The 25,821-nt window shown below is 43.1% G+C and overlaps 1 protein-coding gene across 1 annotated transcript in view; it reads right to left on the minus strand.

Annotated features, from left to right (window-relative positions):
* Positions 1-20,441, minus strand: part of LOC137542094 (uromodulin-like) — a 71,701-nt gene extending 51,260 nt beyond the window's left edge. Inside the window, exons 1-5 of the mRNA XM_068263762.1 lie at positions 20,394-20,441; positions 18,183-18,240; positions 13,968-14,048; positions 5,960-5,971; positions 2,947-3,673 (exon numbers count right to left, since the gene is read on the minus strand). Coding sequence (XP_068119863.1) covers positions 2,947-3,673; positions 5,960-5,971; positions 13,968-14,048; positions 18,183-18,240; positions 20,394-20,441 — 926 coding nt within the window. The remainder of the gene's footprint in view (positions 1-2,946; positions 3,674-5,959; positions 5,972-13,967; positions 14,049-18,182; positions 18,241-20,393) is intronic.
* Between the last annotated feature and the right edge of the window lie 5,380 nt (positions 20,442-25,821).

Consider the following 25,821-nt stretch of genomic DNA (forward strand, 5'->3'; position numbering starts at 1 on the left):
AATATACTATATAGGAGACACACACAGTGATGTTTGAAAAGTGAAATGAAGTTTATTGGATTTACAGAAAGTGCGCAATAATTGTTTAAACAAAATTAGGCAGGTGCATAAATTTGGGAAAAGAAATGAAATCAATATTTAGTAGATCCTCCTTTTGCAGAAATTACAGCCTCTAAACGCTTCCTGTAGGTTCCAATGAGAGTCTGGATTCTGGTTGAAGGTATTTTGGACCATTCCTCTTTACAAAACATCTCTAGTTCATTCAGGTTTGATGGCTTCCGAGCATGGACAGCTCTCTTCAACTCACACCACAGATTTTCAATTCTATTCTATATTCAATTCTATTCAGGTCTGGGGACTGAGCTGGACATTCCAAAATGACAACAGTGCCCAAATCTATGCACTCATTTTATTTAAACAATTACTGCGCACTTTCTGTAAATCCAATAAACTTAATTTCACTTCTCAAATATCACTGTGTGTGTCTCCTATATGTTATATTTAACTGGCATTTTTTATCGTAAAAAACAACAATTTATACAGGAAAATCATGAGGATTAACAAGTTTGCCCAAACTTTCACATCCCAATCCCAATGTGTATGTATAATATATATATATATATATATATATATATATATATATATATATATATATATATATATATATATATATATACTGTATATATATACAGTGGTGTGAAAAACTATTTGCCCCCTTCCTGATTTCTTATTCTTTTGCATGTTTGTCACACTTAAATGTTTCTGCTCATCAAAAACTGTTAGCTATTAGTCAAAGATAACCTAATTGAACACAAAATGCAGTTTTAAATGATGGTTTTTATTATTTAGTGAGTAAAAAAACCTCCAAATCTACATCGCCCTGTGTGAAAAAGTGATTGCCCCCCCTTGTTAAAAAATAACTTAAAGGTGGTTTATTACACCTGAGTTCAATTTCTGTAGTCACCCCCAGGCCTGATTACTGCCACACCTGTTTCAATCGGGAAATCACTTAAATAGGAGCTATCTGACACAGAGAAGTAGACCAAAAATACCTCAAAAGCTAGACATCATGCCAAGATCCAAAGAAATTCAGGAACAAATGAGAACAAAAGTACTGTAATTGAAATCTATCAGTCTGGTAAAGGTTATAAAGCCATTTCTAAAGCTTTGGGACTCCAGCAAACCACAGTGAGAGCCATTATCCACAAATGACAAACACATGGAACAGTGATAAACCTTCCCAGGAGTGGCCGGCCGACCAAAATTACCCCAAGAGCGCAGAGAAAACTCATCTGAGAGGCCACAAAAGACCCCAGGACAACATCTAAAGAACTGCAGGCCTCACTTGCCTCAATTAAGGTCAGTGTTCACGACTCCACCATAAGAAAGAGACTGGGCAAAAACGGCCTGCATGGAAGATATCCAAGGCGCAAACCACTTTTAAGCAAAAAGAACATTAAGGCTCGTCTCAATTTTGCTAAAAAACATCTCAATGATTGCCAAGACTTTTGGGAAAATACCTTGTGGACCGACGAGACAAAAGTTGAACTTTTTGGAAGGTGCGTGTCCCGTTACATCTGGCGTAGAAGTAACACAGCATCTCAGCAGAAGAACATCATACCAACAGTAAAATTTGGTGGTGGTAGTGTGATGGTCTGGGGTTGTTTTGCTGCTTCAGGACCTGGAAGGCATGCTGTGATAGATGGAACCATGAATTCTACTGTCAAAATCCTGAAGGAGAATGTCTGGCCATCTGTTCGTCAACTCAAGCTGAAGCGATCTTGGGTGCTGCAGCAGGACAATGACCCAAAACACACCAGCAAATTCACCTCTGAATGGCTGAAGAAAAACAAAATGAAGATTTTGGAGAGGCCTAGTCAAAGTCCTGACCTGAATCCTATTGAGATGTTGTGGCATGACCTTAAAAAGGCGGTTCATGCTAGAAAACCCTCAAATAAAGCTGAATTACAACAATTCTGCAAAGATGAGTGGGCCAAAATTCCTCCAGAGCGCTGTAAAAGACTCGTTGCAAGTTATCGCAAATGCTTGATTGCAGTTATTGCTGCTAAGGGTGGCCCAACCAGTTATTAGGTTAAGGGGGCAATTTCTTTTTCACACAGGGCCATGTAGGTTTTGAGTTTTTTTTCCTGACTAAATAATAAAAACCATCATTTAAAACTGCATTTTGTGTTCAATTATGTTATCTTTGACTAATGGTTAACGGTTTTTGATGAGCAGAAACATTTAAGTGTGACAAACATGCAAAAGAATAAGAAATCAGGAAGGGGGCAAATAGTTTTTCACACCACTGTGTATATATATATGTGTATATATATATATATATATATATATATATATATATATATATATATATATATATATATATATATACAGTATATCCACTGTGCCCATATTGCATTGCGAAGAATTATCAGGTCCTGCCTGGTGGATTAACTACCTGTCAGACTGTATGCTCCGTGTCTATCTGCACAGTGTATTGTAGTATTGTGTTAGGCAGGAGATTGTGCAGGTGTTACTGGCTGGACTCTGGGTCAGTCATATGGGCATACAATCTGAACTGTGGTTATTGACCAGACAAGCCTGACAGATGAGCAACACATCCTGCTAACAAACAAATCTCCTCTGATCTGAAGTTGATGGTCAGTGAGGTGCCAATCTTTGTGGCCTGAATAAACATTTACTGCAAATTGCACAGAGCTTGGAACCAGGCCAATTAAATACACAAATCGATGTAGAATCGCACACCACCGTGGAGGTGCCGGACCACTGTAAGATATAGAAGAATTTGGAAGGTCTGCATACTCAATGAACCAAGTTCAATGCTTTATTCAAGTATAGTGACACAGTTCAATTCCATACACCAACGATTCATTTTGGGGCCCCGTGGGGTCCCCTTTGTCAAGGTAACAAGCACAGAATAGTGACTCACCTGTGCAGTAGACATCAAATTTGAGAGCTCCAGAGAACTTGTAGACGTAATATCCCCCAGGACAGGCTTTCACTGGAATACTCGACCCATTGTAACATCCGGAGGCCACACTGTTGATCTGCAGAGGCACCATCTGGATCCCATCTCCAATCTTTGGGTGGATTCCTCCGAGAGTGTATGGTTCCAGGGATCCACACTTCAGAGGTCCAACACACCCTTCCTTCAGGCTGGATCCAGTGCCTACATAACGGTACCAACCAAAGAGGTTCCGGTCATTGGGGAATCTTCCGGTGGAGTTGATGTTGGCCAGCCGGTTGGCTCCATTGATCTGTTGGTAGTTATAACAAGGGTCAGCACACTGAGCTTCCCCACTGATCCTCAGACAGTCCTGGTCACTGGTGCAGGAGATAGATCCGGGGCCTCCACATGGGGCCTTTCTGTTTATAATACACAAGTGGATGCCATTCCGGTTGACACAGGTGTCTGTTGGAGAACACTTGTTCAGTGTAGGGTTGGCACACTCATTGATGTCCACACATTGCTTATTGTCGTTATTCCAGGTGTAGCCATCAGGACAGCATGTATATGTATTACAGAACGCCATGATTGTGCAGTTCCAGCCGTCACCCACATATCCAGGCTTGCAGGAACATGAGGCATAGCCAGAATTAGCAGCACAGTTGGTGCTTGTTGTGGTGTTGCAATTGCTGCAGGCTTTGGCATCTGTTCAAAAAAGAAATACATTTCCTTAATGGATAGACATCTTGGAAGAGTCATTCACATTCAAATCTAAGTTATATTTGCCCTACTAGTCCAGTGATTTAGCCCAACCACTCAGCACAGCCAGCAGATATTAGCTGCATACCCTCCCTCTGCAACCTACAAGCCCCTCCCCCACCTGCTTATTGGACAACACTTAATAATGCTGATGAACAATCATTCTGCTCTCCTCTCCTGTAAGCAAGGACACTGTGTGATTCACAGTGCAGCCCTCCTTCCATCAATCTGTGATTGCAGCTGTGTAGGGGATGCCAGGAAACTGATGTAAGGATTGTTTTCATGGCTGGTAATGAATCTGTTTATTATCATTGTTTTTTAACATATCATCGGGTTTGGATCAAATGGCATAACATTTTCGATATTCATTTCTAATTAGTTTAATTTATTTTGTGTGTAATCATCAGGGAGTAAAGTCCCCAGCTTTACTATAGGCTGGCCGAGGTCACATGCTCTGGGCTTGACAAAACAGCTTTCTCCACCATCACCTGAGCCTCAGATTCCCCTCTGCCTGTGCCAGGCTTTCTCATAGACACAGACAGGGTGCCTCCTCATGTCGGATGATTCCAGAGATTGGAAGAGGGATCAGGGTATAGGTAATTACATTCCTGCCCCCACTCCCAGGGCCGGGCCAAGGATTAGGTTGAAGAGGCTCCAGCCTCTGGGCACCATTCTGTCAGGGCACCTTCCTCTCCCCCTCAATCACTCTCGCCTCTCTAGATTCCCTCACCACATCTCCAGCTTCTGATTTCCAGCGTTGCTTAGCTCCATCCATGGCTGAAACCATCATCTCTCATCAGGTGGCTTGTCGGTACTTGCCCTCAAGTTACATGATGAGCGACACTAGCTGCAGCCATGAAGACCAGACAACAGGGGGCGCTGAAGAGAAGCTGGAGAAACTTGGAGAGGTGAGTGACGCTCTCTGCCCACAGCTGGGGGGACATCAGAATTATTATACAGAGGGGGGATCTGGCTACCTATGGGCATATCTGGCTATCTACTGTGTACTGGGGGGATGTGGCTACATTTTCATGAGAGGCGGGGCCTGCAGGGGGTGCACTTTGGAGTCTCTGCCTCAGGTTCTGGAGGACCTTGTCCTGGCCCTGCCTACCCCCCTGCCTACGCCCCTTGTGTTCCAGTGTCCTGATAGGACCTTCCTCCTCTCCACAACTCTTATGTTCATCACTGGTGATATGAACACACGGGGTTCAGTGTCGGCATTCACACCAATGTTCATATTCAATTGGAATTGCATCCGGTGTATACCACGTGCTACGTCTTTCAGGTAACGCAGTAATTCCACCATGCAAAGCTGACCCCGCCCTGATATCACACATGCGGTGACATTATGGCTTCTGTTCTTTCTGTTTTTCCTCCGCCGCTCCCCATGGCGAGTGTCATCCTGGATAATCCTTATGTCTAGAGAGAGATACTAAACATTGTCCACTTCCCTCCGGCTAAAGACTTCCCAGACATTAATGACACCTTGTTATTGTGACATTTTAGTTTTCCTGCCACTGCAATGACTGCTATCACCGTAGGGTGAAAGAAACGGGTTTAAGGGCCACAAAAAAGTCATAATACTGTTTGCTGACATCAAACCAACAAGTCTTGATTTGGGAATCCAGTTCTGTGTAATGGCTGGAGAAGAAGCTCAACGTTTGGAAAGCTTGCCATACACCATGTACAGTTGTCATTAAAGGTGTTACCGGAATCAGCAGCTTATCTGCTCCACCACTGACGCCGGCCATACTTCATGACACTCGGTTTGGTGGCTCCAAAACACCCCTCATTACCGGCACAGACGTTTCACATTGTCATCAGTGATTGCTGAGCTTCTATTGGCTGAGCTTTAGGGGGAAAGAAGTTAAATATTGAATACTAATGACCTGATAATCAGATGCTAAACCATGCGTCCCTAATGGACTTCCTGACCAACAATACTGACCACTAATAGAGCAACATGGTGCTTCCTGGCCAGCTTCTGGAGGACAGTGATTGGCTTCTCATGGCCAATCAGAGAATGTCCCCAGAGCAAGAAGCCACCCACAGTGCAAACATTGGGAACACAGGGGACACTGCCAATCCTGTACACTGAGAAGTGGTTGGTCATACAACCAATACAAGATAAATCAAAGAGCAAGCCTCTACTGGTGATTGGAAGATCTTCTCTGTCCCGAGACATGAGATCCTATGGTGGTACTTACAGTGAGGACGTGGAGCCATACTTACACATGGAGAGAGCTGCAAGAGAAGAGAGAGAACTCACGTCAGTAACGGTCACATCACAGCGCTTATCTGCCCCCCCCCCCCCACACACACACATGCACCCCCCCCCATCTGCTGCAGAGATGTATATAAGGGTCAGATTCCATCCTCCAGCCACCACTGCGGGGCTAATTATATTACTTTTTACTAAGATCTCCCTGCAGTAGTTTGTGTCTGTCTCCTCCCCTCCCACAATGGCGAGATCTCCCTGCAGTAGTGTGTGTCTCCTCCCCTCCCACAATGGTGAGATCTCCCTGGAGTAGTTTGTGTCTCCTCCCTCCCACAATGGTGAGATCTTCCTGCAGTAGTGTGTGTCTCCTCCCCTCCCACAATTATTATTTTATTATTTTTTATTTATATAGCGCCAACATATTCCGCAGCGCTTTACTTCCCTGCAGTAGTTTGTGTCTCCTCCCCTCCCACAATGGTGAGATCTCCCTGCAGTAGTGTGTGTCTCCTCCCCTCCCACAATGGTGAGATCTCCCTGCAGTAGTTTGTGTCTCCTCCCCTCCCACAATGGTGAGATCTCCCTGCAGTAGTGTGTGTCTCCTCCCCTCCCACAATAGTGAGATCTCCCTGCAGTAGTGTGTGTCTCCTCCCACAATGGTGAGATCTCCCTGCAGTAGTCTCTGTCTCCTCCCCTCCTACAATGATGAGATCTCCCTGCAGTAGTGTGTCTCCTCCCCTCCTACAATGGTGAGATCTCCCTGCAGTAGTTTGTGTCTCCTCCCCTCCCACAATGGTGAGATTTCCCTGCAGTAGTTTGTGTCTCCTCCTCTCCCACAATGGTGAGATCTCCCTGCAGTAGTGTGTGTCTCCTCCCCTCCCACAATGGTGAGATCTCCCTGCAGTAGTTTGTGTCTCCTCCCCTCCCACAATGGTGAGATCCCCCTGCAGTAGTCTGTGTCTCCTCCCCTCCCACAATGGTGAGGTCTCCCTGCAGTTGTGTCTGTCTCCTCCCCTCCCACAATGGTGAGATTTCCCTGCAGTAGTTTGTGTCTCCTCCCCTCCCACAATGGTGAGATCTCCCTGCAGTAGTTTGTGTCTCTTCCCCTCCCACAATTGTGAGATCTCCCTGCAGTAGTGTGTGTCTCCTCCCCTTCCACAATGATGAGATCTCCCTGCAGTAGTGTGTCTCCTCCCCTCCCACAATTGTGAGATCTTCCTGCAGTAGTTTGTGTCTCCTCCCCTCCCACAATGGTGAGATCTCCCTGCAGTAGTGTGTCTCCTCCCCTCCTACAATGGTGAGATCTCCCTGCAGTAGTGTGTGTCTCCTCCCCTCCCACAATGGTGAGATCTCCCTGCAGTAGTGTGTGTCTCCTCCCCTCCCACAATGGTGAGATCTCCCTGCAGTAGTGTGTGTCTCCTCCCCTCCCACAATGGTGAGATCTCCCTGCAGTAGTATGTCTCCTCCCCTCCCACAATGGTGAGATCTCCCTGCAGTAGTGTGTGTCTCCTCCCCTCCCACAATGGTGAGATCTCCCTGCAGTAGTGTGTCTCCTCCCCTCCTACAATGGTGAGATCTCCCTGCAGTAGTTTGTGTCTCCTCCCCTCCCACTATGGTGAGATCTCCCTGCAGTAGTGTGCGTCTCCTCCCCTTCCACAGTGGTGAGATCTCCCTGCAGTAGTTTGTGTCTCTTCCCCTCCCACAATGGTGAGATCTCCCTGCAGTAGTTTGTGTCTCCTCCCCTCCCACAATGGTGAGATCTCCCTGCAGTAGTGTTTCTCCTCCCCTCTCACAATGGTGAGATCTCCCTGCAGTAGTGTGTGTCTCCTCCTCTCCCACAATGGTGAGATCTCCCTGCAGTAGTTTGTGTCTCCTCCCCTCCCACAATGGTGAGATCTCCCTGCAGTAGTGTGTGTCTCCTCCCCTCCCACAATAGTGAGATCTCCCTGCAGTAGTGTGTGTCTCCTCCCACAATGGTGAGATCTCCCTGCAGTAGTCTCTGTCTCCTCCCCTCCTACAATGATGAGATCTCCCTGCAGTAGTGTGTCTCCTCCCCTCCTACAATGGTGAGATCTCCCTGCAGTAGTTTGTGTCTCCTCCCCTCCCACAATGGTGAGATTTCCCTGCAGTAGTTTGTGTCTCCTCCTCTCCCACAATGGTGAGATCTCCCTGCAGTAGTGTGTGTCTCCTCCCCTCCCACAATGGTGAGATCTCCCTGCAGTAGTTTGTGTCTCCTCCCCTCCCACAATGGTGAGATCCCCCTGCAGTAGTCTGTGTCTCCTCCCCTCCCACAATGGTGAGGTCTCCCTGCAGTTGTGTCTGTCTCCTCCCCTCCCACAATGGTGAGATTTCCCTGCAGTAGTTTGTGTCTCCTCCCCTCCCACAATGGTGAGATCTCCCTGCAGTAGTTTGTGTCTCTTCCCCTCCCACAATTGTGAGATCTCCCTGCAGTAGTGTGTGTCTCCTCCCCTTCCACAATGATGAGATCTCCCTGCAGTAGTGTGTCTCCTCCCCTCCCACAATTGTGAGATCTTCCTGCAGTAGTTTGTGTCTCCTCCCCTCCCACAATGGTGAGATCTCCCTGCAGTAGTGTGTCTCCTCCCCTCCTACAATGGTGAGATCTCCCTGCAGTAGTGTGTGTCTCCTCCCCTCCCACAATGGTGAGATCTCCCTGCAGTAGTGTGTGTCTCCTCCCCTCCCACAATGGTGAGATCTCCCTGCAGTAGTGTGTGTCTCCTCCCCTCCCACAATGGTGAGATCTCCCTGCAGTAGTGTGTGTCTCCTCCCCTCCTACAATGGTGAGATCTCCCTGCAGTAGTTTGTGTCTCCTCCCCTCCCACTATGGTGAGATCTCCCTGCAGTAGTGTGCGTCTCCTCCCCTTCCACAGTGGTGAGATCTCCCTGCAGTAGTTTGTGTCTCTTCCCCTCCCACAATGGTGAGATCTCCCTGCAGTAGTTTGTGTCTCCTCCCCTCCCACAATGGTGAGATCTCCCTGCAGTAGTGTTTCTCCTCCCCTCTCACAATGGTGAGATCTCCCTGCAGTAGTGTGTGTCTCCTCCTCTCCCACAATGGTGAGATCTCCCTGCAGTAGTTTGTGTCTCCTCCGCTCCCACAATGGTGAGGTCTCCCTGCAGTAGTGTGTGTCTCCTCCCCTCCCACAATGGTAAGATCTCCCTGCAGTAGTTTGTGTCTCCTCCCCTCCCACAATGGTGAGATCTCCCTGCAGTAGTGTGTCTCCTCCCCTCCCACAATGGTGAGATCTCCCTGCAGTAGTGTGTGTCTCCTCCCCTCCCACAATGGTGAGATCTCCCTGCAGTAGTGTGTCTCCTCCCCTCCTACAATGGTGAGATCTCCATGCAGTAGTTTGTGTCTCCTCCCCTCCCACTATGGTGAGATCTCCCTGCAGTAGTGTGCGTCTCCTCCCCTTCCACAGTGGTGAGATCTCCCTGCAGTAGTTTGTGTCTCTTCCCCTTCTACAATGGTGAGATCTCCCTGCAGTAGTGTGTGTCTCCTCCCCTCCCACAATGGTGAGATCTCCCTGCAGTAGTGTGTCTCCTCCCCTCCTACAATGGTGGGATCTCCATGCAGTAGTTTGTGTCTCCTCCCCTCCCACTATGGTGAGATCTCCCTGCAGTAGTGTGCGTCTCCTCCCCTTCCACAGTGGTGAGATCTCCCTGCAGTAGTTTGTGTCTCTTCCCCTCCCACAATGGTGAGATCTCCCTGCAGTAGTTTGTGTCTCCTCCCCTCCCACAATGGTGAGATCTCCCTGCAGTAGTGTGTCTCCTCCCCTCTCACAATGGTGAGATCTCCCTGCAGTAGTGTGTGTCTCCTCCTCTCCCACAATGGTGAGATCTCCCTGCAGTAGTTTGTGTCTCCTCCGCTCCCACAATGGTGAGGTCTCCCTGCAGTAGTGTGTGTCTCCTCCCCTCCCACAATGGTGAGATCTCCCTGCAGTAGTTTGTGTCTCCTCCCCTCCCACAATGGTGAGATCTCCCTGCAGTAGTGTGTCTCCTCCCCTCTCACAATGGTGAGATCTCCCTGCAGTAGTGTGTGTCTCCTCCTCTCCCACAATGGTGAGATCTCCCTGCAGTAGTTTGTGTCTCCTCCCCTCCCACAATGGTGAGGTCTCCCTGAAGTAGTGTGTGTCTCCTCCCCTCCCACAATGGTGAGATCTCCCTGCAGTAGATTGAGTCTCCTCCCATCCCACAATGGTGCGATCTCCCTGCAGTAGTTTGTGTCTCCTCCCCTCCCACAATGGTGAGATCTCCCTGCAGTAGTTTGTGTCTCCTCCCCTCCCACAACGGTGAGATCTCGCTGCAGTAGTTTGTGTCTCCTCCCCTCCCACAATGGTGAGATCTCCCTGCAGTAGTTTGTGTCTCCTCCCCTCCCACAATGGTGAGATCTCCCTGCAGTAGTTTGTGTCTCCTCCCCTCCCACAATGGTGAGGTCTCCCTGCAGTAGTTTGTGTCTCCTCCCCTCCCACAATGGTGAGATCCCCCTGCAGTAGTCTGTGTCTCCTCCCCTCCCACAATGGTGAGGTCTCCCTGCAGTTGTGTCTGTCTCCTCCCCTCCCACAATGGTGAGATTTCCCTGCAGTAGTTTGTGTCTCCTCCCCTCCCACAATGGTGAGATCTCCCTGCAGTAGTTTGTGTCTCTTCCCCTCCCACAATTGTGAGATCTCCCTGCAGTAGTGTGTGTCTCCTCCCCTTCCACAATGATGAGATCTCCCTGCAGTAGTGTGTCTCCTCCCCTCCCACAATTGTGAGATCTTCCTGCAGTAGTTTGTGTCTCCTCCCCTCCCACAATGGTGAGATCTCCCTGCAGTAGTGTGTCTCCTCCCCTCCTACAATGGTGAGATCTCCCTGCAGTAGTGTGTGTCTCCTCCCCTCCCACAATGGTGAGATCTCCCTGCAGTAGTGTGTGTCTCCTCCCCTCCCACAATGGTGAGATCTCCCTGCAGTAGTGTGTATCTCCTCCCCTCCCACAATGGTGAGATCTCCCTGCAGTAGTATGTCTCCTCCCCTCCCACAATGGTGAGATCTCCCTGCAGTAGTGTGTGTCTCCTCCCCTCCCACAATGGTGAGATCTCCCTGCAGTAGTGTGTCTCCTCCCCTCCTACAATGGTGAGATCTCCCTGCAGTAGTTTGTGTCTCCTCCCCTCCCACTATGGTGAGATCTCCCTGCAGTAGTGTGCGTCTCCTCCCCTTCCACAGTGGTGAGATCTCCCTGCAGTAGTTTGTGTCTCTTCCCCTCCCACAATGGTGAGATCTCCCTGCAGTAGTTTGTGTCTCCTCCCCTCCCACAATGGTGAGATCTCCCTGCAGTAGTGTTTCTCCTCCCCTCTCACAATGGTGAGATCTCCCTGCAGTAGTGTGTGTCTCCTCCTCTCCCACAATGGTGAGATCTCCCTGCAGTAGTTTGTGTCTCCTCCGCTCCCACAATGGTGAGGTCTCCCTGCAGTAGTGTGTGTCTCCTCCCCTCCCACAATGGTAAGATCTCCCTGCAGTAGTTTGTGTCTCCTCCCCTCCCACAATGGTGAGATCTCCCTGCAGTAGTGTGTCTCCTCCCCTCCCACAATGGTGAGATCTCCCTGCAGTAGTGTGTGTCTCCTCCCCTCCCACAATGGTGAGATCTCCCTGCAGTAGTGTATCTCCTCCCCTCCTACAATGGTGAGATCTCCATGCAGTAGTTTGTGTCTCCTCCCCTCCCACTATGGTGAGATCTCCCTGCAGTAGTGTGCGTCTCCTCCCCTTCCACAGTGGTGAGATCTCCCTGCAGTAGTTTGTGTCTCTTCCCCTTCTACAATGGTGAGATCTCCCTGCAGTAGTGTGTGTCTCCTCCCCTCCCACAATGGTGAGATCTCCCTGCAGTAGTGTGTCTCCTCCTCTCCTACAATGGTGAGATCTCCATGCAGTAGTTTGTGTCTCCTCCCCTCCCACTATGGTGAGATCTCCCTGCAGTAGTGTGCGTCTCCTCCCCTTCCACAGTGGTGAGATCTCCCTGCAGTAGTTTGTGTCTCTTCCCCTCCCACAATGGTGAGATCTCCCTGCAGTAGTTTGTGTCTCCTCCCCTCCCACAATGGTGAGATCTCCCTGCAGTAGTGTGTCTCCTCCCCTCTCACAATGGTGAGATCTCCCTGCAGTAGTGTGTGTCTCCTCCTCTCCCACAATGGTGAGATCTCCCTGCAGTAGTTTGTGTCTCCTCCGCTCCCACAATGGTGAGGTCTCCCTGCAGTAGTGTGTGTCTCCTCCCCTCCCACAATGGTGAGATCTCCCTGCAGTAGTTTGTGTCTCCTCCCCTCCCACAATGGTGAGATCTCCCTGCAGTAGTGTGTCTCCTCCCCTCTCACAATGGTGAGATCTCCCTGCAGTAGTGTGTGTCTCCTCCTCTCCCACAATGGTGAGATCTCCCTGCAGTAGTTTGTGTCTCCTCCCCTCCCACAATGGTGAGGTCTCCCTGAAGTAGTGTGTGTCTCCTCCCCTCCCACAATGGTGAGATCTCCCTGCAGTAGATTGAGTCTCCTCCCATCCCACAATGGTGCGATCTCCCTGCAGTAGTTTGTGTCTCCTCCCCTCCCACAATGGTGAGATCTCCCTGCAGTAGTTTGTGTCTCCTCCCCTCCCACAACGGTGAGATCTCGCTGCAGTAGTTTGTGTCTCCTCCCCTCCCACAATGGTGAGATCTCCCTGCAGTAGTTTGTGTCTCCTCCCCTCCCACAATGGTGAGATCTCCCTGCAGTAGTTTGTGTCTCCTCCCCTCCCACAATGGTGAGGTCTCCCTGCAGTAGTGTGTGTCTCCTCCTCTCCCACAATGGTGAGATCTCCCTGCAGTAGTTTGTGTCTCCTCCCCTCCCACAATGGTGAGATCTCCCTGCAGTAGTGTGTGTCTCCTCCCCTCTCACAATGGTGAGATCTCCCTGCAGTAGTGTGTGTCTCCTCCTCTCCCACAATGGTGAGATCTCCCTGCAGTAGTTTGTGTCTCCTCCCCTCCCACAATGGTGAGATCTCCCTGCAGTAGTGTGTGTCTCCTCCCCTCCTACAATGGTAAGATCTCCCTGCAGTAGTTTGTGTCTCCTCCCCTTCCACAATGGTGAGATCTCCCTGCAGTAGTTTGTGTCTCCTCCCCTCCCACAATGGTGAGATCTCCCTGCAGTAGTGTCTCCTCCTCTCCCACAATGGTGAGATCTCCCTGCAGTAGTGTGTGTCTCCTCCCCTCCCACAATGGTGAGATCTCCCTGCAGTAGTGTCTCCTCCCCTCCCACAATGGTGAGATCTCCCTGCAGTAGTGTGTGTCTCCTCCCCTCCCACAATGGTGAGATTTCCCTGCAGTAGTTTGTGTCTCCTCCTCTTTCTCCTCCTCTCCCACAATGGTGAGATCTCCCTGCAGTAGTGTGTGTCTCCTCCCCTCCCACAATGGTGAGATCTCCCTGCAGTAGTGTGTGTCTCCTCCCCTCCCACAATGGTGAGATTTCCCTGCAGTAGTTTGTGTCTCCTCCTCTGTCTCCTCCTCTCCCACAATGGTGAGATCTCCCTGCAGTAGTCTGTGTCTTCTCCCCTCCCACAATGGTGAGATCTCCCTGCAGTAGTGTGTCTCCTCCCCTCCCACAATGGTGAGATCTTCCTGCAGTAGTGTGTGTCTCCTCCCCTCCCACAATGGTGAGATCTCCCTGCAGTAGTGTGTGTCTCCTCCCCTCCCACAATGGTGAGATCTCCCTGCAGTAGTGTGTGTCTCCTCCCCTCCCACAATGGTGAGATCTCCCTGCAGTAGTCTGTGTCTCCTCCCCTTCCACAATGGTGAGATCTCCCTGCAGTAGTGTGTGTCTCCTCCCCTCCCACAATGGTGAGATTTCCCTGCAGTAGTTTGTGTCTCCTCCTCTCACACAATGGTGAGGTTTATGTATATCGGACATTGTGCTCATGCAATGGCTGCCACATGTGTGATTAGCTGGGGTGGCTGTGTGATGGTTGCCTAGGTATGTATTTCTCATAAGTTACATTCCAGGGAAATGAAGGTCTGTCACTTACTTTGCGCATCACTGAGGTGGAGGCAGATAGCCAGGCACAGGATGGACAGCACATAGTTCATCTTCTTCCTCTTCATGGTCTCTGCCAGAGAATACAAACACTGGTCAGGAATCGAGGTGACAACTTTCTGTCATGTCCAGTGAGATAAATCTCTGCTGGTGAGAATTGGCGACCTCTTCATTCAGGTACCATGGAAGTAAGATGAAGGTGGGGTTACCTCCTCACAGAGGACACTTATGAAGGGCATTATGGAATCTCTCATTAGCTGCAAGCACTATGTGTCAGTCGGTGATCTCAGCCAGGTCTCCACAGAGGAGGGACATTTCCAGGCAGTAGCAATGAATGCCTTTCATCGTGTCAGAGATGTGTGCCTATCCAACTATCCTTAAACCTTTCTCACCCTGGCTGTTTTACTTCTTATCAAGTCAAATAATAACTAAAATAAATTGTCCCAAATCTACTAAACTTTGATATTAATTACATTTCTTTCCAGCCTTTTAGCATCTTGCTAATTGCTGCTGAAAAGGTATTTAGTGGATAAGATGAAAATCCCTCTCGTGTGAGAAAATGCAGGAAAAAGGTTCATTGAATCAGGGTCCTTTACTGAAATAAATTATTTTTCATTAATTAATAAGTAATAATTGATTATTAATTAATGAATTATTTGTGATTAATTCACCTCTGCTGGCAGTAAAGATTCCTTTGATAGTCTGGGTTTCTCGTAAACTAGGCCATAATTCTTCTTCTCCTAACTCTACTCACCTTAACCCCCTTGCCGTTCCAATTATGTCGGCAAGGGGGCGGCGCAGCACTTTTGAATTTTTTTTTAAAATTCATGTAGCTAGCCTAGCGCTAGCTACATGATAGCCGCTGACAAGCGGCATCCCCCTACCTACTCCGATCGCCGCCGGCGATCTTTGCAAGCAGGAAATGGCAACGATCGCGATGACATCAGAGGGAATCCCAATCCACCCCTCAGTGCTTCCTGGCACTGATTGGCCAGGCTGCGCAAGGGGTCTGCGGCGAATCGTCGGCGGCGATCGAGATATGCATGCAGCTAGCAAAGTGCTAGCTGCGTGCAATAAAAAAAATTGATAAAATCGGCCCAGCGGGGCCTGAGAAATCTTCCTGCACAGGTTACCCCGAGCTGAGCTCGGGATAACCGGCAAGGAGGTTAATTATAGTCATTCTTATTGATTGAACTCTTATTGAGCTAATTCTAATTCTGCTAAACTCGAGGCTTCCTGAGAAGTGTAAGCACTGGGGTGAGGAGCATTGTGCGCAGGTCAGCTAGCCTTAGGAAAATTACTGTATATATGTCTAGAAATTCAGGTCTATTTCACTTCATAAAGTATAGAGGTCGACTTATACACGAGTCACAGGCAACACTGAGCACAGAGTAATGTGTGTACTAATAGTGACATTCCATTTGCAGCAATGTACACAGCAGTAAGTGATACTTTTGAAGAAAGGAAATGTCAAGAAAACACAGGTGTGAAAGTCCTGGCCACAACAATTAAGAAGGAAAGGGGCAGGGGGAAATACTGGGCTGCAGGAAGGGGGTGAATAATTGCTGCACTTGTGGGCCTAGAGGAGGTATTGCTGCATGTAAGGGACAGGTAAATGGCTGCAATACTGTATGCAGTGTAGTTATTAACCCCTCCTGGCCCCAAGTGCAGCCATTGACTTTGCTGGGTAGACTTGAGTCAATAAAACATTCCAGCTTAAGAGGGTTGAATATTGGAGTCAACTTATACACAAGGTCGACTTGTATTTGAGTATATATGGTAGGCTTAGGCGATCCAGGTTTAGGAGGAAAATGAATTAGAAGAACTAGGCTCAGGAGAATTAGACTTAGTAGAGTTAGGGTTAGGGAAATTAGGTTTAGAATAACTAATTGTAGGAGAATAAGGCTTTGGAGAACTATGTTTAGGAAACTAAACTTAGGAGAACTAGGTTTATGACAATTAGGTTTCTGAGAATTGCTACTTTAAAAAAAAAAAAAAAAAAAACATTTTTTTATATATATATATATAATATATATATATATATATATCCTATGTAATAAAACCCTAACTGTCCCTGCATCATCCTCCTGTCCCTGTGTCCTGTGTGTTTTGGCTACTGCGCATATGTAGCCGTTGGGACAGGAGGATAACCGGGCCAGTGGGTGTGGGTGGTGGGCGGGTGCACTCCTGCTGACATGTGGCAGTGAGAGAGATTTAGAGCCTGTTTTTAAATGGGCTTAGGTCTACTAGTATATATATAAAATCAAAAGCGATGAACATGCCTGATTACATTTTGTCCCTAATTTTGAGTTTTCTGGTCAGCTTGGTCAGATGTGGGCCTAATTGTCCTCAGATGACCTTGGCCTGCTACCCCAAACTCTGTAATATTCTTCATTTATTCACGTTACCCTGTTCGTTGCTTTTCTAATATTTGTTGGCCCAAATAAGAAATTATAAACACACCTTGAAGGGAAATATTTACGTGAAATGAGTTGAAAAAAAAAAAAAACATTTGGTTGAAATTTCACAAAGTAAGCATATTTTTCTGAAGCTGAAATCACCCTTGGGACAGTGTTGAACTGTCTTTTTAGTTGAGCAAAAATATTTTTGTCTTAAGAAAAGTGACCCGTATATCAGGTACTGTGAGTTTTAGCGATCTTACCTTTTGCACAGCTGAGATTTTTCTCATCTCTACTAGCTGACAAGAACAGCCAGCAGCCTGTAATTATCATTACTACAGAGAAGCAAAATTGGCCACTTTGCAAGCAAATTGCAGTGGAAGTCAGAAGGGATGGGATTCTTGGTGGGATCTGAGTTCTTTGCTCAGGAGTTTGTTACTGACAATTTATGAGCACAAGAAATTATGCTTGTGCTAGCTGGGTAAATGTTAACATTATGGAATTAATTATCAAAGCAAATTTATACCATAGCACATGGACTTATGTTCCTTATTACACACAAATAAGAGTTTACACTAGCAATGAGCAGGTATGGCATTTTACCATAATTTTATAAACAGAAAAAAAACAAGGTTTCGCTCAGATGCAAAAAACATTTTCTTACTGAAAATAATTTCCATAAAAATAGGCTGGCGTGAGAAAACACATCCTCACCAAACGCAGTGAAGTCTACGGACGTAAGAAAATCCATTTTTAAGAAAGCACTGATTTTCCCGAAAAATGGGTAACTTGCAAAATACCAATATATATTTTTGTGAAAATATTGAGTCAGATGAACATATTAAGTCAGGTGAAAATGTCGAGCCCAGGTGAAAATGCAAATATTAACGTGAAATTAATTGAGCAGAAGTTCAGAGTGACCCCTAGTTTGTATGTGAGAAGTCTTTCCACTAAAAACTAAAACTTGCAATGAGTACATGAAGCATAAAGTAATGTGTATGTATGTTGTTGAGTGTTATCTGCTCTTTCACCTGATGTTTTATGTATGATATCGTTACTGGACATTCAGTTTTTAGCTGTAAAACATTTCAATTGCAAACTGTTACTCAGGGGGAAAATACATAATAATAATAATAATAATAATAATAAAATGAAATCTGTGTGTTACATTATAATGCTGATAGATTTACACCCACAATTCAGCACATAGTACAAGAATTCATAAATGTGTGTCAAATTGTATTAATGGGGCGTATCAGCTTAAGAAAAAATATAAAAAACAAAATTAATACAAAACAACTAGTTTCTCCAATCAGCTGAGGACTTCACTGTATGTCAGTACACATTAGAAGCTATTACAGAATATTACATCTCACTAATATATCATATAACAATGCTGTACATCCTTGTGCAAACAGCGTCATGTGATGATAGCTGGGAATAGTCGACATTTTTTTTAAGAAAAATGTAAAATTAAAATATAAAAAAAAAATATTGATTTTAACCCCCCCCCCCAAAAAAAAAGAAAACCAAACCAACAAAACAAAACAAAAAACTACAAAACAAAACAATTATTTGGAGGATGCACATGGCTTGTGTGGTAGATTGGGAATTATCTGTGTTAGCATCGTACTGCTCCGTAACACCACCACAGCGTTTGGGTACAAGAATATTATTAGTATTAATTATAGTTTACACTTATTTTCTGTTTTCTCAATGAAATAATATAAGAAGACCCTCTCCAAAATGAATGTTTAATTTTAATTTAATGTTTAAGTTTAATTTAATTTATATTTGAGCAATGATACTTAGCCCCGATGGCAATGCCCAGTTCTCGATGTCCTTTTCAAACATTTCCTCTTTGTCCTAAAAATAGCGAGAACTCAACCCAAAGTTTGTCTCCCATAGACTTCAATATAGTCCACTGTGAATACTTTAAGTTTGTGAACTTTTCAAAAAATCAACCATTCGTCTTGTAAATTTACCACTATTAGCTTACCCAGAGCCGGGACAAGGTCCTCCAGCACCCAAGGCTGAGACACCAAAGTGCGCCCCTCCATCCCTCCCACCCCAGCCGTCACACACTGATTGCTATTAGACTAAGAAGGCCACAGGGCCCACAACCTCCCCAACACCTTAATATCTAGTTATCTGGCTTGCAGTCACTGCTATGTATCCCCTTTTCTTATTTCTTTCTGCTTCATACACAATTAGGAATGACAGTTGAATGAATTGTGCAGCCCCTCCTACACAGCGCCCTGAGGCTGGAGCCTCTCCAGCCTATGCCCCGGCCCGGCCCTGAGCTTACCTATCAGTAGGCAGGATATAGAGCTCCCATAACATACTGTGTAAAACAGGGTCCCACACAACATATTCTCTGAAGAAGGGGTCCTATGACCTTTGCGTAATATTTTACCGCTGCGTAATATGTTGGCACTTTATAAATCTAATAAATAAATAAATACATGAATAATTTAAAAAATATTACATAATAAATCCAATAAATAAATAAATGACATATCTTCAAAGAAAAACCCGCTAAATTGCCACACACAAATGATGCCCATCCCATCCAGGAAATGACAAGGCTTCCTCCACTGACTTCTGGGGAATGCTGGGAAATAATTTATAAGTTGTGTATTCTTGTATTTTGTTTAGTATTTGTATTTATGGAGAATAAACTCATCAGTATTGGATGATCCACAAGTTAAACTCCAGGATAAAAAAAAAAAAACATTCTGGAATTTATTGAGCTAAATCAACACTCTGTGGAGTCCCCATCTATTCTTTGGGAGACACTTAAATGTGTTATAAGAGGTTTTTTGATCTGCATAAACAGTAAAAAAGGAAGGAAAAAAGGAAGAAAGGTGTTAGAATTGTTTTCTAGTTTACAGAGAGCCGAAGCTTTACATAAGGCCACTTTGTCTGCCCATGACTTCATTAAAAGTACTAGGATAAGGACAGAATTAAATCAACTTCTAAATGACCGATGTTTACATAACTATGAAAAAAACAACAAAAAAAACAACAATATATATATGGTAAAAAATACATCAGGGAAGATCCTTGCAGAGTTATTAAATAAAAGGAAAAAATCCAACTTCATTGGGAAAATTAAAGACAGATATGGTTATTTAACGAACTATATAGAGATCATTTGAAAACATTTAAGGACTTCTCTGAAAAACTATATAATAAAGACACAGTCAATTTAGAAGACCCTCATGACTTCTTAATGAAAGTCTCATTACCGGAGAGACCTTGCAGAGTTATTAAATAAAAGGAAAAAATCCAACTTCATTGGGAAAATTAAAGACAGATATGGTTATTTAACGAACTATATAGAGATCATTTGAAAACATTTAAGGACTTCTCTGAAAAACTATATAATAAAGACACAGTCAATTTAGAAGACCCTCATGACTTCTTAATGAAAGTCTCATTACCGGAGACTGGCCAAGAGGACAGAGAGGTATCAGTAGCTAAAGCATCAAAAGGTAAAACCCCGGGACCAGACGGATACAATAACAAATTCTATCAACATTTTGCACAGGAGCCGGCCCCTGTCTTCTGTAAAATGGTGAAACAGGCTGGTGTACATCAAATCTTCTCAAATACAACGAATAGCGCTATAGTTACCCTTATCCCTAAAGATGGGAAATCGTTGGAAGAATGCTCTCATTTTAGACCGATTTCATTGATCAATACAGATGTTAAAATATTTGAAAAAATCTTAGTGAATCGCTTGAGCTCTGTAGCTGATCAACCTATAGGCAATCAACAATCTGTATTCATGGAAAACAAGCAAATCCAAGATAATATTTTTACAGTGATTAATTTGATCCACCGCTGTAAAAGCAGAAGACAGGAGGTCATCATGATGACCATCGATGCTGAAAAAGCTTTTGATCGTCTGGATAGGAATTTTATGTCTGCCAAGATGGAGTCGGACTTGTACACTGCGGCCACAGGGCTCTGGACTTTTTAACTTTTTTAAATGTAATCTTAACTCAACTCACCTCTGAGCTCCTCTTCACAGTGAGGTAGGATGAGGAGGACATGGGCATGTTGGTCTCGCTCTGCACCAGCCATCGGGTCGCAGTCTGCAGGTCGACAAGAACATCAGCTATTCGGGGCCCTCGTGCAGGACCCAGAAAGCACCGCAGCAGACACGAGGGAGTAGGACGGAACTTGCTGATCTACCGCCGCTACTGCCAGACCACCGGCATCGCCACCCGCATCGATCCCACCATGGCCCCGCAGCTCATTATCCAAGACGGTTCCCTGCAGAGAGGCCCACATCCTCCAGACATTCCAGCAACAAAGCCAATGCAGGACTCCATCAGCCGCGCTGCCACCTCTATCAGCTGTTCGAGTGGCATGTCACCCTTGCTCGCAGAACATGCCGGGTTCAGCCGATCAGCATGCTCCCCTAGTCAGGGGAATCCATACACGAACCCACTGCTTCCGCCCCCCACTGGATCATCTTGGGAGGCCAAGAGACTTCGGAGTCAGATCGCCGGACAGGTACAGCCTCCGAGTGAACTCCACCACCGGGGACCTTCCGCCCTCCACCACCAGGAACCTTCTGCCCTCCACCACCAGGAACCTTCTGCCCTCCACCACCAGGTACCCCCGCTCACTGTGCCACTGATGGGATTGCCTCCGCCTCCAGCTCCTTCACCTCACTGATAAGCCAGGAGACTTGGTCTGGCCTGTCCATGTGGGCTGCAGCTGATTTGCTGCCATGTGACTCTGTCCACTGCTGCTGCCCCGGTATGGCAATTCTACTTGCTGTAGGGGAACATTACTGATACTAGTGGATGCCTTACTAAATGCTACCACCACTACCACTTATACGCCAGTCAAAGCTGATAACACAGATTATACCAGCTGGCCGCAATAGCAGCATAGGGGGTGATATACAGGCTGGGAATGCAAAGAATCACTCGCGTTCCAATGCCTGTTGGCCGGTGACGGCCAAACCGGAAGTGTTCGCCGGCGGGTCCTGGAGCGTCAGAGCGGGGCTGCGAGGGCACCGATCGGCTGCTGGGGGCTGAGGGAAGCCCCAGGTGAGTAAATCTCATTTTTTATAGTTCACTTAAGTTTTCCTTTAAGAATACTCTCTTATTTCTGTCTTCTTTCTTTTTTTATCTGTGTGTATCATTATTTATATGTAGGATAGACCTTCTTATCCTATATGATGAGATGAGACGAGTTTTTTCAGAGATTCTCATCTTTGTTTGATTGCCTTTTTGTTCTTTTTTTTCTTCTTTCTTAATCAGGTAATTTAGGGATTAAGCTTAAAAATAAAGAGAAATGGACAATGATACAAGTGAAGCCTAAAGCCACAGGAGCAATGCAACAAAGTGCATGTCATAGGCTGGGCAAAAACTGAGCTGAAGTCCAAAAAGTATTTGTATTTAGGCAATAGTCTTGTATTTTGTTTAGTGTTTGTACTTAGGTAGTATTCTAGTATTTTGTTTAGTATTTGTATTTAGGCAGTTTTCTAGTATTTGTATTAGGCAGTATTCTGGTATTTTGTTTAGTATTTGTATTTAGGCAGTATGCTTGTATTTTGTTTAGTATTTGTATTTAGGCAGTATTCTAGTATTTTGTTTAGTATTTGAATTTAGGCAGTTTTCTGGTATTTTGTTTAGTATTTGTATTTAGGCAGTACTCTTGTATTTTGTTTAGTGTGTGTATTTAGGCAGTATTCTTGTATTTTGTTTAGTGTTTGTATTTAGGCAGTATTCTTGTATTTTGTTTAGTGTTTGTATTTAGGCAGTATTCTTGTATTGTGTTTAGTGTTTGTATTTAGGCAGTACTCTTGTATTTTGATTAGTATTTGTATTTAGGCAGTATTCTTGTATTTTGTTTAGTATTTGTATTTAGGCAGTACTCTTGTATTTTGTTTAGTATTTGTATTTAGGCAGTATTCTTGTATTTTGTTTAGTATTTGTATTTAGGCAGTACTCTTGTATTTTGTTTAGTATTTGTATTTAGGTAGTATGCTTGTATTTTGTTTACTATTTGTATTTAGGCAGTATTCTTGTATTTTGTTTAGTATTTGTATTTAGGCAGTATTCTTGTAATTTGTTTAGTATTTGTATTTAGGCAGTATTCTTGTATTTTGTTTAGTATTTGTATTTAGGTAGTTTTCTTGTATTTTGTTTAGTATTTGTATTTAGGCAGTATTCTTGTATTTTGTTTAGTATTTGTATTTAGGCAGTACTCTTGTATTTTGTTTAGTGTTTGTATTTAGGCAGTATTCTTGTATTTTGTTTAGTGTTTGTATTTAGGCAGTATTCTTGTATTTTGTTTAGTATTTGTATTTAGGCAGTATTCTTGTATTGTGTTTAGTGTTTGTATTTAGGCAGTACTCTTGTATTTTGTTTAGTATTTGTATTTATGCAGTATTCTTGTATTTTGTTTAGTATTTGTATTTAGGCAGTACTCTTGTATTTTGTTTAGTATTTGTATTTAGGCAGTATTCTTGTATTTTGTTTAGTATTTGTATTTAGGCAGTACGCTTGTATTTTGTTTAGTATTTGTATTTAGGCAGTACTCTTGTATTTTGTTTAGTGTTTGTATTTAGGCAGTATTCTTGTATTTTGTTTAGTATTTGTATTTAGGCAGTACTCTTGTATTTTGTTTAGTATTTGTATTTAGGCAGTACTCTTGTATTTTGTTTAGTATTTGTATTTAGGCAGTATTCTGGTATTTTGTTTAGTATTTGTATTTAGGTAGTATTCTTGTATTTTGTTTAGTGTGTGTATTTAGGCAGTATTCTTGTATTTTGTTTAGTGTTTGTATTTAGGCAGTATTCTTGTATTTTGTTTAGTATTTGTATTTAGGCAGTATTCTTGTATTGTGTTTAGTGTTTGTATTTAGGCAGTACTCTTGTATTTTGTTTAGTATTTGTATTTAGGCAGTATTCTTGTATTTTGTTTAGTATTTGTATTTAGGCAGTACTCTTGTATTTTGTTTAGTATTTGTATTTAGGCAGTATTCTTGTATTTTGTTTAGTATTTGTATTTAGGCAGTACTCTTGTATTTTGTTTAGTATTTGTATTTAGGCAGTACTCTTGTATTTTGTTTAGTATTTGTATTTAGGCAGTATTCTTGTATTTTGTTTAGTATTTGTATTTAGACAGTATTCTTGTAATTTGTTTAGTATTTGTATTTAGGCAGTATTCTTGTATTTTGTTTAGTATTTGTATTTAGGCAGTATGCTTGTATTTTGTTTAGTGCTTGTATTTAGGTAGTATTCTTGTATTTTGTTTAGTATTTGTATTTAGGTAGTTTTCTTGTATTTTGTTTAGTATTTGTATTTAGGTAGTATTCTTTTATTTTGTTTAGTATTTGTATTTAGGCAGTACTCTTGTATTTTGTTTAGTATTTGTATTTAGGCAGTATTCTTGTATTTTGTTTAGTATTTGTATTTAAGCAGTATTCTTGTATTTTGTTTAGTGTTTGTATTTAGACAGTACTCTTGTATTTTGTTTAGTATTTGTATTTAGGCAGTATTCTTGTATTTTGTTTAGTATTTGTATTTAGGCAGTATTCTTGTATTTTGTTTAGTATTTGTATTTAGGCAGTACTCTTGTATTTTGTTTAGTATTTGTATTTAGGCAGTATTCTTGTATTTTGTTTAGTATTTGTATTTAGGCAGTACGCTTGTATTTTGTTTAGTATTTGTATTTAGGCAGTATTCTTGTATTTTGTTTAGTATTTGTACTTAGGCAGTATTCTTGTAATTTGTTTAGTATTTGTATTTAGGCAGTATTCTTGTATTTTGTTTAGTATTTGTATTTAGGTAGTTTTCTTGTATTTTGTTTAGTATTTGTATTTAGGCAGTATTCTTGTATTTTGTTTAGTATTTGTATTTAGGCAGTACTCTTGTATTTTGTTTAGTGTTTGTATTTAGGCAGTATTCTTGTATTTTGTTTAGTATTTGTATTTAGGCAGTACTCTTGTATTTTGTTTAGTATTTGTATTTAGGCAGTACTCTTGTATTTTGTTTAGTATTTGTATTTAGGCAGTATTCTGGTATTTTGTTTAGTATTTGTATTTAGGTAGTATTCTTGTATTTTGTTTAGTGTGTGTATTTAGGCAGTATTCTTGTATTTTGTTTAGTGTTTGTATTTAGGCAGTATTCTTGTATTTTGTTTAGTATTTGTATTTAGGCAGTATTCTTGTATTGTGTTTAGTGTTTGTATTTAGGCAGTACTCTTGTATTTTGTTTAGTATTTGTATTTAGGCAGTATTCTTGTATTTTGTTTAGTATTTGTATTTAGGCAGTACTCTTGTATTTTGTTTAGTATTTGTATTTAGGCAGTATTCTTGTATTTTGTTTAGTATTTGTATTTAGGCAGTACTCTTGTATTTTGTTTAGTATTTGTATTTAGGCAGTACTCTTGTATTTTGTTTAGTATTTGTATTTAGGCAGTATTCTTGTATTTTGTTTAGTATTTGTATTTAGACAGTATTCTTGTAATTTGTTTAGTATTTGTATTTAGGCAGTATTCTTGTATTTTGTTTAGTATTTGTATTTAGGCAGTACTCTTGTATTTTGTTTAGTATTTGTATTTAGGCAGTATGCTTGTATTTTGTTTAGTGCTTGTATTTAGGTAGTATTCTTGTATTTTGTTTAGTATTTGTATTTAGGTAGTTTTCTTGTATTTTGTTTAGTATTTGTATTTAGGTAGTATTCTTTTATTTTGTTTAGTATTTGTATTTAGGCAGTACTCTTGTATTTTGTTTAGTATTTGTATTTAGGCAGTATTCTTGTATTTTGTTTAGTATTTGTATTTAAGCAGTATTCTTGTATTTTGTTTAGTGTTTGTATTTAGACAGTACTCTTGTATTTTGTTTAGTATTTGTATTTAGGCAGTATTCTTGTATTTTGTTTAGTATTTGTATTTAGGCAGTATTCTTGTATTTTGTTTAGTGTTTGTATTTAGACAGTACTCTTGTATTTTGTTTAGTATTTGTATTTAGGCAGTATTCTTGTATTTTGTTTAGTATTTGTATTTAGGCAGTATTCTTGTATTTTGTTTAGTATTTGTATTTAGGCAGTATTCTTGTATTTTGTTTAGTGCTTGTATTTAGGTAGTATTCTTGTATTTTATTTAGTGTTTGTATTTAGGCAGTATGCTTGCATTCTGTTTAGAGTTTGTATTTAGGTAGCATTCTGGTATTTTGTTTAGTGTTTGTATTTAGGCAGTATTCTTGTATTTTGTTTAGTATTTGTATTTAGGCAGTACTCTTGTATTTTGTTTAGGTTTTGTATTTAGGCAGTATTCTTGTATTTTGTTTAGTATTTGTATTTAGACAGTGCTCTTGTATTTTGTTTAGTATTTGTATTTAGGTAGTACTCTTGTATTTTGTTTAGTATTTGTATTTAGGCAGTATTCTTGTATTTTGTTTAGTATTTGTATTTAG

The sequence above is a fragment of the Hyperolius riggenbachi genome, chromosome 2 (assembly GCF_040937935.1).
Source record: "Hyperolius riggenbachi isolate aHypRig1 chromosome 2, aHypRig1.pri, whole genome shotgun sequence".
Lineage (NCBI taxonomy): Eukaryota > Metazoa > Chordata > Amphibia > Anura > Hyperoliidae > Hyperolius > Hyperolius riggenbachi.